The 17,776-nt window shown below is 38.3% G+C and overlaps 1 protein-coding gene across 1 annotated transcript; it reads left to right on the plus strand.

Annotated features, from left to right (window-relative positions):
* The first annotated feature begins 3,817 nt into the window (after positions 1-3,817).
* Positions 3,818-17,362, plus strand: SGO2 (shugoshin 2). Its single transcript, XM_033169353.1, has 9 exons — positions 3,818-3,881; positions 4,911-5,088; positions 7,604-7,779; positions 8,847-8,924; positions 9,605-9,687; positions 10,495-10,709; positions 11,682-13,355; positions 15,781-15,919; positions 16,970-17,362. Exons 2-9 carry the CDS (start codon positions 4,944-4,946, stop codon positions 17,073-17,075), a joined length of 2,616 nt encoding a protein of 871 aa, XP_033025244.1. The 5' UTR covers positions 3,818-3,881; positions 4,911-4,943; the 3' UTR covers positions 17,076-17,362.
* Positions 17,363-17,776: the final 414 nt, after the last annotated feature.

Genomic DNA, 17,776 nt, shown 5'->3' on the forward strand with positions numbered 1-17,776 from the left:
ATAGGATAGGATTGCATTTGAAAGCTAATTCCTAGTTTCGAGGCTATTTATTGTAGAGTCGGCGGGGACCCCGAGGGTAGATCTCCAGAACCGGATGGGTTCTTCTGTGTGGATTTGTATAAACGTAATTCATTTGCTCTGATTCCAAGACAAATGGCAAAGGCATGCGTCCAGGAGGGAGGGAATCCCTGCCCCACAAAGGGGCTGCACCACCCTGGGGCTTTTGAAGAGAAGGCTGTGCCCGGCCAGAGAGGCACCTGGGACCACGCAGGCAGATCGGTCCAGCCCAGATGCAGGAGGTGTGTTAAAAATAATGTTCTTGTGTTGAGGATCGATGGCTGAAGTTTTGACAGCCGTGTAAACAAGCGAGGATAAAAATGCTGCGATCCTGCCTGCAAGCACTAGAAGGAGCCCACAACCCACCTGGGAGCATCTTTTCACTCTCAGAAAGAAACCTTTTACAGGTAAGCTCAACGGTTCTTTTTATTTCTTGCTGGAAGTATTTATTGTTCTATAGACTCTGAGGGAATCCCTTCTTAAGGAGGCATTTACATGTGATTTTGTTTTGTTTTTTAATTTTATTTATGGTTATTGGGTTTATACATTTCACTAACTTTGCAATCGTTTTAATATTTCAAAACTTGACTTCTTTCCCCCTTTCTGCAGTTCCTTAAATTTATTTTTAATATCTTCTGCATATCCAAATTAACTTAATTTGCTCATTTATTCATCTATTTTAAATATATACTCATAAAACTGCAGGTCATTACAATGATCCTGCCAATGTTCTTATCTGTTTACAATTTATCTGTAAATATTCAATAAACCATTCTTTTATCAAAAGTTTGTTATCTTGATTTCTTTTTCTTCCGGTAGGTTTTGCAATTTCTGCATATTCCATAAGTTTTTGTATCCATTCTTCCTTTGCCGAGACTTCTGCTTCTTTCCATTTGTGGGCAAGTAACATTCTTGCCGCTGTAGTGGCATACTGTACATGAGTAAGTTTCTATACAGTTTAGGTAGTTCTGTCCCTATAATTCCCCAAAGAAAAGCTTCTGGGTTTTTTTTTTTTTACAAACATTATTTCATTTCATTATAAATCCTTTTCATTTCATCCTTTTCATTTCATTATAAATCATTTCCCAGTGAATTTACATGTCATTTTGAATAGATAGGATCATAGTCTGTCTCTCAAGCTTAACCTTTCCTGAGACATTTTTTTAAAATACATTGTTGATATAATAATGTATCCTGACTACTACTGTCACATGTTCAGGCAAGAATAATCAGCCAATCAGAAGCTGTGGAAGCCCTGTCAGACGTCCGGTTTCCAAAAGAACGTTCGAAAACCGGAACAGTCACTTCCAGGTTTTGATTGTTTGGGAACCAAAAAGTTTGAGAACTAGGCTGTTCGACTTCCAAGGAACGACGGTAATTATATATTGTTGGCCTCCGTTTGTCTCAAGAGACAATGGAATGCACCTCGAAGGGTGAAGTGAAACCACTGTGTTAGCAGCACTGAAGTGACCTCCTCAGGGTGCAAGCCTGGGCAGCGTGCATGGAGGTTCTGGGAGGTTCTGGGCTGCCCTTGGTCTCGTTGATGTGGCCCAAAGGAAAGCAGAGCAACATGTTTGGCACCAGCTTGGCTGCAGGAGTTGCCGGAGAAGAGGTGTACTGTGCGTGCAAGGCACAATCCATCCAACTTAGGGACTCTGCTTCAGATTTGTGTAGGGCTTACTCCTTAGCCATTTTTCTCCTGAAGATATCCCACAAGGAAGCAGGGGTTTAGGATCAGTTTTCCTTCTCTTAGATGGGCTATGTTCCCAGGTTGACAAGCCCCATAATTTAACAGGAAATCTTATAATTCCTTCCAGTGAGTGCCTGGCGTGGCATGTTTGATCCCTTACACTGCTCATGCTGACTAGGGTTCAAATCACTGTTCAGATGATTCATCGTGATCCTCACGTTGTTGGTCCCAACAATTGGTGTGGCTCCAGGCACTAGGCAAGCCTTCTATCACACCAATAACACGAGGCCATGACTGGCCCTATAATAATTTCCCCCCCAATAGAATACTAAGATGGCATAAACTTTGACATAAATTAGAAAGGCTCAGCAAAAGAGATTGCTATGACGCAGCAAATATATAACGGTAAGTAAATAAAGTAGCTCTGAGTGTTTCAATTACCGGTACATTTTTTTCACAGTGATTGTACAAGACCACCAGTTACGCATTAGCTACACACAGTAACTCATTGCAACATGGGTTTTATGCCTGGTCAATTATCTGTGGTAGTGGTAACAACTGTTTAGAGATTAACTAAGAGGTAAACGTTAACTAAGAACCTCATGGTGAAACCTGGAATATAATTACATTTGTTGTTGGGAACAGAGGAGCATAGATAAAACTATGTGCCCATCTAGCCCAGTCTTGTCTGCTGTGACTGGCAGTTCTCCAGGGCGTCAGGTAAAAGTATTTTCCATCCGTCAGGAGATGCCAGAAATTGAACTAGGAACCTTCTGCTAGCAGATATTCTCCCACAGAAGCAAATGACCATCCTTTTGGAATCCTACTTGCCCTAATACCTCCATTTATGTTCAAAATCTATGTCTAAAGCTACGATCCTATGCATGCATAAGACTAAGCATGAACTTCCAAGCAAAGATGCATGGAATTGGGCTGTAAATTGTTTTTACAATAGGTGGGACACACTTTACAAGCATATATAATTTGTGCTGGATAGTTAGGAAGCTGGAGCAGTAGTCTCAAAGTGAGAGGTTCAGGACTACTCTCAAGTACCAGCTTCTGTTTAGAAATGGCAGTACAGTGAAGGATGTCAACTGAACCCTAAATAAGAAACGATGCAGCAACGTGAGGAAACGATGATCATATGATCGGAGCAGGAGCGGGGAACCTGATTTTAAGAAACTGTATTAGATTTATTTAATTTGGGTTGATTTGTAATAATTTGGAAAATCAGTAAAAAAAAAATGGAAAAGAAATAAAATAAAATAAAAAATTCCTTCCAGTAGCACCTTAAGAGACCAACTAAGTTTGTTCTTTGTATGAGCTTTCGTGTGCATGCACTCTTAGTTGGTCTCTAAGGTGCTACTGGAAGGAATTTTTTATTTTATATTGTTTTGACTATGGCAGACCAACAGGGCTACCTGCCTGTAACTGGAAAAGAAATGGCAGCGCAATCCTACAAAAACAATTGGTCAGCAATATGATTTGCCCCCAGGTAAGCATGTATACAGTATAGGAGTGCAGCCTCAACTAGTAAAACTATTCTACCGTTTGGGGAGAAAGCAGCTCTCCCAAAACGTTTCCAAATTCTGGTTCTGTTCGGTTTTTAAGACACACGGGCAGAGCAAGGACAGCGACATCCTTCCGTTTTTCCAGGGCTTAATTTGAACTTGGGTATGCACTGCTGAGCGTGAGAGAGCAAACACCAAGGCTCCCACGCAGCGTTTACCCATTGAACCCCATGGGACTTGGTTTTTCAGCAAACACGTAGGTAAGAATGGATCCGGGCTACAAAGCTATGCAACGCGCCCCGCGCGCGCCCACGTGGCTCGCGAGAGGCAAAGCCGTCCGGGTCGCCCTCGGCTGGGTTGCGTGCAGCTGATGGCGGGAACGCCGCAGCTGCGCGCGTGCCCTCCTTCAACGGTTTCAACAGCTCAGGCGCGAGGGACGGGCTATCCAATCAGCGCCCCGCCAGCCGCTGCTTTGATGGGAACTAGAGCGGTCGGGGAGCTGTGTGGAGAAACGACCCAGTGTTGCGTCCTTTTACCTCAAACTTTGCTTTAAAAAAAGGGGTCGCTTTTTAAAACCGACCCCGGGGAATGGGCAGCCTGTGAGCTCGAGTCCCTTTCCTCATGTAAATAATAAACGGGAAATATCATTTACAGTGCAGGATTTACATATAAGCTTAACAAGCTATAGCTTAGGGCCCCACTCTCTTGGGCCCCCGCAAAAAATGTATAGGGGAGAAAAACCTATGTACATTTCCAAAATATAAGATTAAAAAAAACACAAATAAAACCTACAGCAACAGTGTTTTGTGTTGTGTAGGCTCCTATTTATTATGTGCAAATGGCTTTAGATACCTGTTAGGTCCATAAATTACCATATAGCATATATTCAACACAAAAAAGTGACAATTTGTTGTTGACAAATGCCAGCTGGCCATATAAAGGGTCCCATTGCCTACAGCAGCTTAGGGCCTCAACAAACTTAAATCCGGCCCTGATCATTTACCTCAGTCACATAAAAAAACAGGGCTTCCTCTGCATCTTTCTACTGTGGTTTACACACATTTTTCCCAACAGCAAGGGCTCGAAAATAATTCCCCCAATACTGTAATTCCTGTTTGTGGCCTAGAAACGCTGCCCTGAGCTCTCTGCAGGGGAAGAACGGGATACAAATGGGATGTAATAATAGTAGCTCACATGCAGCTTTGAATTTGATGTGTGAATTGAATAATTAAGGAAGTGCTGTTAGCAAAATCTGAAGTAGATTATTTAACTAGTGTGTTCAAAAAAGACTTAAGGACAGTCCAACAAGAGTCGTTTCCTTACTGACTGATTTCTTTTATTCAATATGTTAATAGTTCTGACCAAAAGGAGTCTCGCACATGGCCAGCTCTGGAGACTGTTAAATAGTAATTTCAGTATATGGCTCCTACTTTTTTTCTTATGTTCTTTACATACTTTGGGAATGTGTGGAATAACTTGGGATTCTGGAGAGAGAGTTGGTTAAAGATATATTAAAATTTGTTTGTTTGTTTAAGAATGAATACAAGGCCCAAATGATGAATAATAGAGTATGATAACCCTTAACTGAAACTATGGAACTAAAAATATCCACAAAACATTAATATATCTTTCTCTGTGTTATCCATTGTTAGATTTCTACTGGGTAATGAACTGAATCCTTTAAAATGGAAAGCAATCCATTTCCAGAAGCTTCTTCCTCGTTGATCTTTGGAGATATTAAAAGACGTGTTGGGGGGAAGAAGAACGGATCTCTAAAAGCTGGGAAGCTGAATGCTTCTCTTGCATGTAAAATCAAAACTAAGATAAGAAGTGAGTGTCAACTAAAATTTTGGTAATATATGTAACTCTCAGAAAAATAAAATACTTGTAGACCTCCTTAGTAATAGCATTTTTTAAAATATCCAGTGTAATATGTCTACAAAAATAAGTTCATCCAAAATGAAAAAAGAGCCAATGTTTCATGAAAGCTTTATTCAAATTATATCCAGCAATTTTGGGCCAGTCAAACCCCCTTAGCATAATTATACTTTTTTTTTTACTGGTGTTTATGTTGCTGTTTTTTAAAAAGATACTGTTTATTGTTTTTATATTGTACAGTTCTTGATTTTAAAATATTAAGTGGTTTATAAATGCTTCTAAATAAATAAACCACTAGGATAAACTTAATAATGTTATGCATGTGGGCACAATGACCTTGAGGATCTGCCCCTCCTACTGCTACTCCTTACTGTCCTTTTCTTCATGGGCTGGCAAGGGTGGCTCCCCCAAAAAGTGCATGGAACTGAAGGGGAGGAAACTGGAAAAGTAGCATACAGTGGTACCTTGGTTCTCAAACTTAATCCGTCCCAGAAGTCAGTTCCAAAACAAAAGCATTCCAAAACCAAGGCGTGCTTTCCCATAGAAACTAATGCAAAATAGATTAATCCATTCCAGACTTTTAAAAACAACCCCTAAAACAGCAATTTAACATGAATTTTACTATCTAACAAGACTATTGATCCATAAAATGAAAGCAATAAACAATGTACAGTACTGCAGTCACACAATCAATCAGTAGCTGAACTGGGTTCCACACAGTCACAAAAACAAAACAAAAAGAGCCGCAGAAACAAAAACGCAAAATAAATAGCAAAAACAGACCTCAGCCTAACACTCAAAATGGAAGTGTGGCACTCAAACTGGAAGCGTAACACTCAAAATGGAGCACAGAAGCGTAACACTCAAAACGGAGCACATTCGGCTTCTGAAAAAGTTTGCAAACCGGAACACTTACTTCCAGGTTGGCAGTGTTTGGGTTCCAAGTTGTTTAAGTCCCAAGGCGCTTGAGAACCAAGGTACCACTGTACTTCCCATTTCCTCCCTCTTTCAGCTTTATGTGGTTGTCAAGATTCAGATTGGCAGCTGACAGAAAATGGAGCAAGCAAGAGGGGAGAAGGAAACAGGGAGGAGGTTAGGAGATTGGCCACCAGAGTGGCTGGTGTTCCTCAAAGGTTCAGTTTCACTCAGGGACCCCAAATGGTTGGCATCCCCTGTGATATTACTGTCTCTCAGACCTGTATCCACACAGCTGTTTATTGTGTACTCACAGTTTCCAGTGCTAGGTTTCTAATCTGTGTTCACATATCCTAAAACAGTGTTTTTCAACCTTTTTTGGGCAAAGGCACACTTGTTTCATGAAAAAAATCACGAGGCACACCACCATTAGAAAATGTGAAAAAAATTAACTCTGTGCCTATATTGACTATATATAAAGTAATTTTTCGATTTTTCCCACGGCACACCAGGCAACATCTCGCGGCACACTAGTGTGCCGCGGAACAGTGGTTGAAAAACACTGTCCTAAAAGCATTGCTTCTCAAACCAGCTTCACACTGAGTGGAATTCTTAAGCCATTTCTAAGTTGTCTCTAGCCAAGTTGTGGACATCTTTGCACAGGGTAAAGACAACCCTTCCCCGTAAATGTCTCCTAATATGTGCAGAAAGGTAAACAAATCTGACCTTGCTGTCGCTGATGTGAACAGCTAGTGGGGAAAGCACTGTGAAATGCAAAGGGGCAGGCAACTGCCGTGCCTTAAGGCAAGGCCATTTTGGTATACTGTAGAATTTAATTCAGTATCAAATCCTGATAATAAATATTCCCTTATCACTCAGTAATATAGTATATGAGGGGTGGTGCTTGCATTCTGACTGAAATTAGAAATTACAGATTTTTTTTTTATAGAAATTAGAAAATCTGGTGAGGCAAGATTACAAGAACTGTACACAAGAAAAGAGCACAATCTTTGTCATCCAAGCATTTTAACTAGAAAATTGTAATTGTTTAACTGTGCAGTCTTCAATATGTTTACTCAGATGTAAGTTCCTTTGAATGCAATAGCATTCACTCCCATGTAAGTATAAGCCCAACAAGTAGTCCAATAACATTTGGGGGGCACCATATTAGCTACCCCCAAGTATATAGGCCAGAATGATTTATTATTATTTTTTACTATATTTGAATATGTGATATTGAAAGGTTTTAAATAAATAAAAACAATTCCTTTCAATCAATTTTTAATAGTGAAGAAACAGAAGTTTTGGCACCTCCAAATTAATGTTTTGTGTAAAGTGCAAGAGTATCAGCAATATCAATATTTGTTTGTTTGTTTGTTTGTTTGTCTTCTGTATAACTATTCCAAGGTTGTGGATATGAGTCTGGATGCAGGTTTAAAATAAATACAAAACATTTTTTTAAACATACAGAAATAGAATAGATACATTTTTAAACACACTGATACATAGATGTTTTTTAAAATCCCAAATTATTATTTCATATTTTATGCAGGCAACTCCTCACTTTTTAAGATTTCTTTGAAACACAATAATAAGGCTCTGGCCATGGCCCTCAGTTCAGAGAAAGAAAATTCTAGGAAGCTAAAAAATGAAAAGCTCTTTTTGCAGAAAGAAGTGGATGAGCTGCATTTGCAGAATGTCTTACTGCGCCAAAAGCTGAATCGTCTGGTATGTTCTGAAAAATACTATTTGAGCTATTACATTATTCCTATATTGTGAAAATAAAACTTATGGGGAGGGATTCACCTAATGAGTCCCATCGGTGGAAGCCCTGCAATAGGACTTCAGCTAATGCAACAGGGCATCCCCACAACCACCATACTCCCCAAATTGGCTGGGGGTGGATCAGGTTGGAATAACCCCCAGAAGAGTGCATGTGGGAGGAGAGGGAATGCTTGTCCTGGTGGAATGCTCACCTTAGTGCAGTGTAAGCAGCTAGTAGCATCCATCTGTTTCAAAGATCCTATTCAGTGGGATTTTCATCAGCATTATGATGCAAATGATATATCATAATGGGAATTACACCAGCGGTATGCACATGGGCATAGCCAGGATTTTGCAGGAGGCGGGCTGAACTGAGCTATCTGCAATGTGATTGATCAGTTAGTTCACTACTTTTATTTATTTACTTGATTTACGGGGGGGGGGGGGGGTAGTTGCCTCCCTGCCTCCCCCGCCCCGGCTATGTCCATGAGTATACACATATATTTCCTGTTATATCAGGGCAAAATGTTTATTAGCTCTTGGTCACACTCAGACCCTGTGTGTACATGCACACCCAGCAACTGGAGCTGTGCACTCAAAGTTCCTCTTAAACAATGAACAATCACACAATCAGCCATTTGTGTCACACATCTTCTTCATCAGGTAAACACTGGTATACTGCTGAACCTTAATCTGTTCTGTATAAGGTACATTGCTTTATGTGTAAACTAGTGGTTTAAACCCGTTAAAATAACGGGCGCTAGAACATTTCTGACACAAAACCCAGCGTTCCATTTCAACTGCCGCCGCTGCTCCCGGCCCGATCTCTGCTCCAATCCTTGTGTCCGTGGGGCACATGCTCAGTAGCACAAACCCAGAGACACAGGGACTGGATGCAGAGACACTTGGTTTTATATATATAGAAGAGCAGAGGAGAAATATAAATCTTTTTATCATTGTTTTTCTCTAACTTTCTAACTGCATTAAACAAAAAGTTTTGATTATGTTTATATTTAATTTTTTGTATGCAGAATAAAATTCTCATAGAACTGGAAGCATTCATGAATAATAACATTTCAACTGCAATTGAAATGAGCACTCTTTCAGAGGTATGCTTCTGCTTTGTGACCCATATTATAGGGTGAAGAGGGAATTGCTACTGTATCCCTTCATGTTTAGAAAATCAGTATAAAAACTGATTTGGTGATCAATATTCCTTTGGTTTTTCAGAAGTTAGTTGTGGATTTACTTTTGAGGTTTGATTAAAGTACAGGTACAGCAGAACAAACATGTTGATCAAAACAATGGAAATCCAATTGTATTGTTGACATTCATATAGATTTAAACATACAACTAGATGACTTCAACTAACATAATACACAATATTGCTGTACTTTCTAGCAGTAAAATTGTACCCATGTACAAAACCAATGGTGTATTAATAAACTCTTTCTGTTATAAATGCTCAATATGTGCACAAGAAGAGCGGCATTTCAATGAAATAACTATATTATGGGAGCAAATATTTTCTTGACCTGCATATTCGTGCTTTATACATATATTCCTAGTTTACAGCTGCTAATCTTTACACTTTACTGTATTAAAGTTGTTCTTTAATTAATGTTCCCATTGAAATAGTTTAATACTCAAAATCTTAATATATTGGTATGGATGCAATTCTATACTCACAAAACTGGGAGCAAGCCCCCTTCAACTGGGAATTATTTCTCTATAGACATACATAAAATTTATCTTTAAGTGTTCTGAGCGTTTTCCTCTTTTTAAATAGCACATTCAAAAACCCTTAGAACTGGAAACAGACCACTGCAACAGTTCTGGTCAACAGCCTGAGTTTTCTGATCAACCAATTAGGTAATATTTGAATTGATTTATTAATCTAGATGGAAATCAAAATGTGAAACTTAAATAAAACCTGCTGAAAGATTGTATCAATCAGGGCTACAATCCACAGGTTCCTAAGGGCTGCTTTAAAGACTTATTTAGAGTTTAGTTTTTGTACTTATAAATAAAAAGAACTAGATATAATTAAACACAATTCATTAATAGTGTCATGCATAAACTGTGTTTTAGGCTGCAATCATATGTACAGTTTGACTGCTTGAGGCTGCAACTCTATACTCACACCCAGAAGTAAACTTCAATAATGTCAGCAGGATTTACTTTTGAGTAGACATGTATAGGATTGCACTGCTAATCCTGCTGAGGTTAATAGGATTTTACTAGTATACATGCAGGATTATAGTCTTTGCTGGAAAAATACATGACAAAGACTCTGGTCTTTTATGAACTGTCATTTATGTGTATTCTGCCAACAAAAAACATAATTTATACCTATACATGGTAATTATTGTTTGCAGGCTATTAGCAATAGCTATTTATACCTTAGGTTAAGGTAGTTTATAATACTACATGTGCTAGCAGTCTTTTCTCCATTTCTCTTTAGATGTAATTTCATACACTTCTGTTTTACAGTTAGATCTTGTTTCCTACTTATTTTTGTTTTTTTAATAACACAGAATGTGATTCATTATTAGATTACAAATCTGTGCGTTGTTATCTGGTAGTGTCCCACTGAACAAAGTGAAGTTTACTTATGAGTTAAATGCTGAAGTGAATCCCACTTTATTAACTCTCTTTCATAATAAATTGTTCTTTCAGAACTATCAGGAAACATGTGAGCACTCAGACTGAAGAACATGATGGAAATCAGCAAAGTAACATATCGGTCTGCATAGCTGATGATCTTGTTACATCAAAGGAAACTGCAGCAGCTCAAATCAATGCAGAGTTATTTGTGTCTGAAAAAAATATATCAAAATCAAGTGAAACAAATAAAATAGAAACAGTATTTATCACAAATAAATTTACAAAAGGTATACAGCATATTTTATTGCATTCACTTCATTTTCTAGGGTCCTTTCCCCCCACCAAATGTTGCAGAAAGCAGGAGTCTCAATACAGGACTTGTAAAATATAAATTGTCAGCAGGAGAGGTATGGATTGGACCCCGGCATGGTGGGTAGATGTCTTCAGCCCTTTCTCTTCATTGTAGTTCCTGTCCATATTGGGTCTCTGTTGCATGCAATTTGTAAAGGAAAAATACACCCACTGGAGGAATTTCACCCCAGTGCACATTGCATCAGGTCCGCAGGGGACAAAGGACTAAACCCCCTTACTTCCCACTCCATGCCAGGGTCTTAATTCAGTTTGGGTGTGGGTGTATGTGTGTGTGTTTCATGCTGGCAATCTATGTTTATAAAATCAGGGACAATAGGGCTATATGTATGACTCATGTCTCTTTCGAGTCTTAGAAAATAAATTAACATTTATGTTGGGACACACCAACACAGAAATGCATAATGTTACTCCAAATGTTTTTTCATTATATTTTAAACAGGCACATAAGATGCTTTTATGTAAGCTATTTAAAACACTATCGTAGGTTACAGACCAATTTGACTAAAATAGCTCCAGTATCACTAGGTTTGTTCAGGTCTCCATCTGATATTTATAAAAACACTGTTAACAGTTTCAGTTAAACAGATGCATGTTGTTGATACTGGTATATAAATTGTTAATAATAATGGGTGGGATTCCCCTGACGAGCCCTGTCAGCTGAAGCCCTGTTTTCTCTTCTCCTTGTGTGCCTCCTACATGCTTCTCTCCAAATGGCTCTTGGGTGTCTGGAGATCCATCAGAACAGCACAGGTGTAGGCAAGGGGAGAATGTTCCATCTGGCAAGCTGAAATTGTTTTTGAAGATTAGAATAAAGCATGTTCTAAATGGAAAAACAAACTTTTCCTGTTTATGCAGTGTAAATGAACCTGGTTTTGCTTTGTTTGCAGAAAATCCATCATGTATGGATCAGATGTCTAGTAGGACCTTTAATCCGGATCTGGATAATGCATCTTCTGTAGAAAAATATGAAAGACAATCAAAAGCACACAATAGTCCTTTTCTAATCCATAGATATGTGACTGAACGGAAGAAACGAGGACTGTCCTGCACATCAAATATTCAGTCTACTATAAACAATTTTGAGAGTAAAACAGAGCAAAATAGCATATTGCATTGTGACACTGACAAAGTCCACACTATTGGTCAGATGGCCCCAAAAGATGTTTCATGCACTAAATCATCTCAACCTAGAAAGGAGCCTGATCACACCGATAAACTATGTTTTATAAATGGTAAAAAGCCAGAAGAAACTGTATATGATGCTGACATGGAATTGACTGCTAGTGAACTAGGTGAGATACTCTTAATCAAATCAAAAGCTAGGGTTGAGAATGCTAAAATAGTAAAAACTGATAAAATTTCAGCAAATTTGAGAAAAGTGAAAACTAAAAGTACAGAAAAACAGATTGAGGACAAATATAACATTAAACCTAAAAAATGTAACGAGAAAGTTCCTAGTAATGGAAAAGTTAAAGATATTAATATTGTTGAATCTAAAAATGTTCTACCACCAGAAAAAGGATTGTTTCAAATGAGAAAAAATCAGAAAACGAAACTGAAGAAAACCAATAAACCTGGAGAAGATTTCAAGAACAGTAGCAAGAATGACAGACTTGTAGACCTACGGCAAACAACTCATGTTTTAGAAACAGAAAAAATGAAAGATACAATTTTTGAAACAGCTCAGAATTCAGACAACCACGTCCTAGAACATGATTTTAATGTACCTGGTAGTGAAGTACCATTAAACGGTTATTCTAGTGAAAGCTTGCCACCAGTACAAAGCTCTGTGGTTTCAATACAGGATTTAGACATAAACGAGACCTATCCTGTTGTTTCCAAAATAAAAAAATCAGATTACAGTGAAATGGAAAATGGGCAGTTTTTGAAAGGGCCTAGATCAAAGGGATGCAATTCTAATAGCCAGACTATACACGATGAAAAGACTAATATAAAAAGTGGCTTTAATAAGAGAGAAGTGTCTTCCAATTTCGGAACAACAACAGAGAGATCTGCTCATGCTTTAGGTATTCTTAAAACAGATCAAATTAATGAACAGTTTTCACATGGTGATAAAAGAATAATTTTTGCAAAAGCTAGTAGGAAGACATACATTATATACCCAAGCTCTCAGAAAAAAACTTTTGTGAAACAAAAATTACATGATGAAAATGTGTATACTGATAATATCCATGAAGGAAATGAAAACATTCAAAGAAATTCCACTGTTCAGCATGTTACAATTTCATGTTACCCAAAGAAAGCAGCTGAATGTTGTGTTGAAACATCCGAAGAAAGGGTAGATTCTACACCAAACCCAAGCAAGAAGACCTATAGTGTTTGTTCATGTGATCAAGGTAAAAGTGTAGAGAAAGTAATTTCTAACAATACTGAAATAGCTACTGAGTTCCATAAAATTCCAAAAAACATTCCAGTTCTGAAAAACCCTGAAACATTGCAATTCTCAAGAATTTACCAAGAAGAAAATTACCATGCTTCCACAGAGAATGTGAACATAATTTGTGAAGAGTCTTACAGCAAAAGATCAGAATCAAACTTTGGTATGTGTAGCCTTACTTTGGATGTTAGGAAAGGCACCCTAGGTATTAGTTTGACTCTGTCAATTTCTGCCCCCATTCCCCAATTTAATTGGGTGGGTATTGTGATTTTAATAATACTTGATTTAAATTCTTCAGATATACATCCCTGTACGAAAAAACTAGAATACAGTATATGCAATTGAATAGACCTGGACCATAGCAATTATGGATCAGGTAGTGTGCTCTGGGTGATTAGGGATCATGTACTATGCTCTAGTTAGTACCTGGAAGCGCATGTAGCCATTGGCGGAGGAACCCTCTCCGGCACCTGGGGTGGTGCAGCCCGTATGGACTGTGCATGTGTGGCATCCCGCATGTGCGCAGTCCATACAGGCTGCCACTCGCGTGTGGCGGCATCCTGTACGGAGTGCACATGTGCGGCAGCCCGCACAGACTGCGCATGTGCAGCAAGTGGCATCCCGTACGGACAGTGTGCAAGAGTGGCAGCCCATACGGACGCCGCACCCTCGGCCGCTCTGTAGCTGGGGGGGGCAGGGGCCATCTTGTCGCCCCTCCCAGAGTAGCACCCAGGGCGGCCTGCCCTCTCCATCCCCCCTTCCTATGCCACTGCATGTGGTACTAACTGCTTTTCTGGTATGAAGTGATGCTTATATGTCCATCAGTGGTATCCTACAAGGGTATGCAGAAACTTTTGAGCTATATTTAAAAATCTAATGATTGTTGCCTCTTATTCATGGCCTTCTAGCCCGCTTCATATATCTGATAAAGTGAGCTATAATAGTCCTTGAACATTTATCCCATAGAATAAATTTGTTAATGGGTGGTTCCCTAGACCTGATGACAGAAAGCTGACTGCTCTTTATGGAGTTACACTTCCTCTGAAGGAGAAGATACATAGGTTGGCGGTACTTCTGGATCTATTGCTGTTCTTTGAAGTTCAAGTGGCCTCAGTAACACGGAGTGCCTTCCATCAGCTAAAATAGGTGGCCCAGTTACACCCCTAAATTATAGGTTAGCCTAAATTTTGTTGTCTACGCTCTAGTAACCTCTAGGTTAGATTACTACAATACATTATACGTGGGGCTCCCTTTAAAGATGATTTGAAAACTGCAGCTGATTCAGTGGCCAGGTTGCTCACTGGAGCAAGACGGTCTCAGCCAATCCTGGTCTGATTGCACTGGATACCAGTTAGTTTTCAGGTCCAATTTAAAGTGCTGGTTTTGACCTATAAAGCCTTACACATATCATTACCTAATACCTCAAGGACCACCTCTCCCCTTCAGACCTTGCAACTGTCATCTGAGGCCCTTCTTTGTATGCCCACCTCCATGAGAGGTCTGGAGGGTAGCAACACAAGAACAGGTCTTTTCAGTGGTGGCTCCCCACTTGTAGAATGTTTTCCCTAGGGAAGCTTGCCTGGCACATTTTTTTACATATATTTATACCAGGCAAAATATTTCATTTTTAATCAGCTCTTTGGCTTTTAATCATCTATGGCTTCTTTTTTACATGGGTGGGATGTTTTAGTGTATAGGTTGTTGTTGTTTTTTAAAGAAAGTGTTGGTTTTAATGTATGTATACAGGGCTTGCTTAAAATATTGTAAGTCATTTTAAGTTGCTGTGGCAAAAAATTAATCATAGAATTGGGGAGTTGGAAGAGACCCTAAGAATCATCTAGTCAAACCCCCTGCAATGCAGGAATATGCAGCTATCCCATACAGGGATTGAACCTGCAACCTTGGTGTTATCAGCACCATGCTGTAACCAAGTGAGCTATCCAGTTGACTGATAAACTTTAATAATAATAATTAAAGGGAGACATAGTGGTAAAATATGGTGAACATGCACTACAGTTATGCGATTGATTACAGCTCACAAGTATCTGTCCCTCCGTGTTCACAAATGTGCAACACCCCTTCACTCTCTATATACCGTAAGTTTGTCTTTAGTGTAATGAGAATTGTACTTCTGTGCTACCAGTTGTATTGCCTGATGCGGTAGGTGAGGAAATAACATTTAGAGTTCTCACTTCAGCTATGTTTCAGTTGCTAAAACTGGGAATATTACAGCATTTACTTTTTACAAATCATGAAGTTCATTTCAAATACCATGGCTTAACTTGTATTTGTTTGATTATTTAATTACAGTTTCATCCTATTGGTCTTCCAGAGAGAGCTATGTTGCCGACCAATATTTTATCCTCACAACAATTCTGTGAGATAAATTAGTTTTAGAGAGAGTGACTGTCCCAAAGCCACCAAGTATCATGGTTGAACAAAATCTGAACTCAGGTCTCCCCAATTTAAGTTTGGCATGCAATCAACCACACTACCTGTACTGTGTCTCCAAAAATATATATTTAATATTTTTTTCAAGTTTATTAACGTTCCAGATATTTTTGATTCAATAATAGCTGTAATTTCAGGGCGTAAGCCTCTCCAAGAACTGACAAATATCAAAGCACCTTCCCTTCCAAAACCCAATAAAGACTTAGAAGAAAATTCCACATCACCTGTTAGACGCAGGCGAGCTACAGTTTGCTACAAAGAACCCAAAATCAACAGGTTAGTTTTGGACAGATGGCTTCTTTTTGTTTTGTTATATTTAAATATTTTTCAAAGTATGCTTGACACCTTATTCTGCAGTTGGCATTTATCAAGCACATACTTTATGGAAACATACAGTTGTACAAAAAAGAATCCAAAAGTGACCCAGAAACATTTTAGGAGAGTAGAATAATTACTTTGTGATTGTTTATTGAAACAATTTCCATAATCATGATAGTTGATACTAATAATACCTAAAATTTAGGTTTGATTTTAAGGATAAACACATACACACAGAGGCAAAGCTACAATCCATACTCAAACTAGTCTAATAGTGCAATCCTATCCTCACACTTCCTAGGACTTGGGACTCAGCTATACAGCTGCAAATAAATAATGTTTTAAATGTGTTGTAAAGTGTAATATACAAATGTGACACTAGATGGCAACAGTAAGCTATTCCAAATTCGAGGTATTTCCCCCCCCAAAAAAAAATTAAAAGCATTTTCACAGCATTTTTTATGTGTGTGATCCCACCTAAATCCTATTAAACCCATATTTTTGAGTAAACATGAAGGAGATAGATCTGTATTAGTCATTTCATTGCCTCATAAAAAGAAACATGGGTGCTGATGTTTTGCAAGTGGAGCACGAGCACAATTAGTACATCTTTCTGGAATCAAACAGCTGCTGACTTTTCTAAATGTACACAATTTTGAAGGGCTTCTTGTGTGAATCTAAGATAATCTAGTATAGTGACTATATCACATAATTTCAAGTACAGTGTACCCCATTAGAAAAAAGTTCAATACAATCTTTCAATCAACTGCAGATTATTACAAAATACAAGGAATTTACTTACATATTTTTAGGGCTTTAAAGGGGGAGCATGGGTTTTTTACTCCCAGGTAAGTAGAGTTAGGATTGCAGCCAAAGTGTCTTAATTAGAGGAATGACTATTCTGTACAAATGTTTATACTAAGTAAAATTTATGAATGATATTTGCCAGAAAAGCTCACTAGTTCTATTCTCAGTGCCACTAGTGATTTAATTATTTTTGTCTTTCAGCAAATTGAGGAGAGGAGATAAATTCACAGATACAGAGTTTCTTAATGTTCCAGTCTTCAAAGTCAGAAATAAACAAAGCTTTAAAAGTAAACCAAGATTACTCTAAAGAGGATATACAGAAAAGTGCCTACGAGTATGTTGTATCTACTTTTTAAACAAATTTTATTATTTCTTCTTTACTAAATTCCACTGACTCAATTTTGATTTGAACTAGATTGCTTTCTTCCACTCTCTTTTTAATCAGAATGAATGAGGTGAGCAAAAGTATATCTACACAGACAAAACTTTAGTGTTGATAATTTATGTCAGTAAGTTTAAGCATTTCGTAGCATCTTTGCATAGCATATTCTACTTTAAAACTGTTGAATTAAAGTTTCAAAGTTTTGCACACAATGTAAAGTGAATATAATTATTTCAGAGGATTACAAGTTTTCCATTTTACTTGGGAAAATAGCCATTCTCACAACCTGAACCAATTCTGAGTTATAGCTGTTGTGTCTTGTATGTAGAGGCCTATATAAAAACATGGGGTGACCAAATGGCAAGTGAGGACAGGGTTCTTATCCAAGATAAGGAATGTTGGTGTAGAATAGATGCCTTCCTCTTGCTTGCTTCCAAAAAGAAGAAAACCCTCTGCTACATACAGTTCCCTGCATTGATATGATTTTGCTAGGAGTTTGGGATCTCTTCCTAAATGGATTGTGTTCTCCCCTTCTTACCATCTGTCTGCTCTCTCTTTATTCTACTGTACAAAAGCCTTGTGATTGCACCATGAGGTGAGTGTTCCTCATGAATTTTCCTTTGCAC

This window comes from Lacerta agilis, chromosome 1, assembly GCF_009819535.1.
Source record: "Lacerta agilis isolate rLacAgi1 chromosome 1, rLacAgi1.pri, whole genome shotgun sequence".
Classification (NCBI taxonomy): Eukaryota; Metazoa; Chordata; class Lepidosauria; order Squamata; family Lacertidae; genus Lacerta; species Lacerta agilis.

Excerpts from the sequence above, each read along its gene's own strand:
- SGO2 (XM_033169353.1), top strand. The coding sequence starts at position 4,944 with ATGGAAAGCAATCCATTTCCAGAAGCTTCTTCCTCGTTGATCTTTGGA. Across the intron at positions 8,925-9,604 it reads AAATGAGCACTCTTTCAGAG|CACATTCAAAAACCCTTAGA; the intron begins GTATGCTTCTGC and ends CTTTTTAAATAG. Across the intron at positions 13,356-15,780 it reads AAGATCAGAATCAAACTTTG|GGCGTAAGCCTCTCCAAGAA; the intron begins GTATGTGTAGCC and ends CTGTAATTTCAG.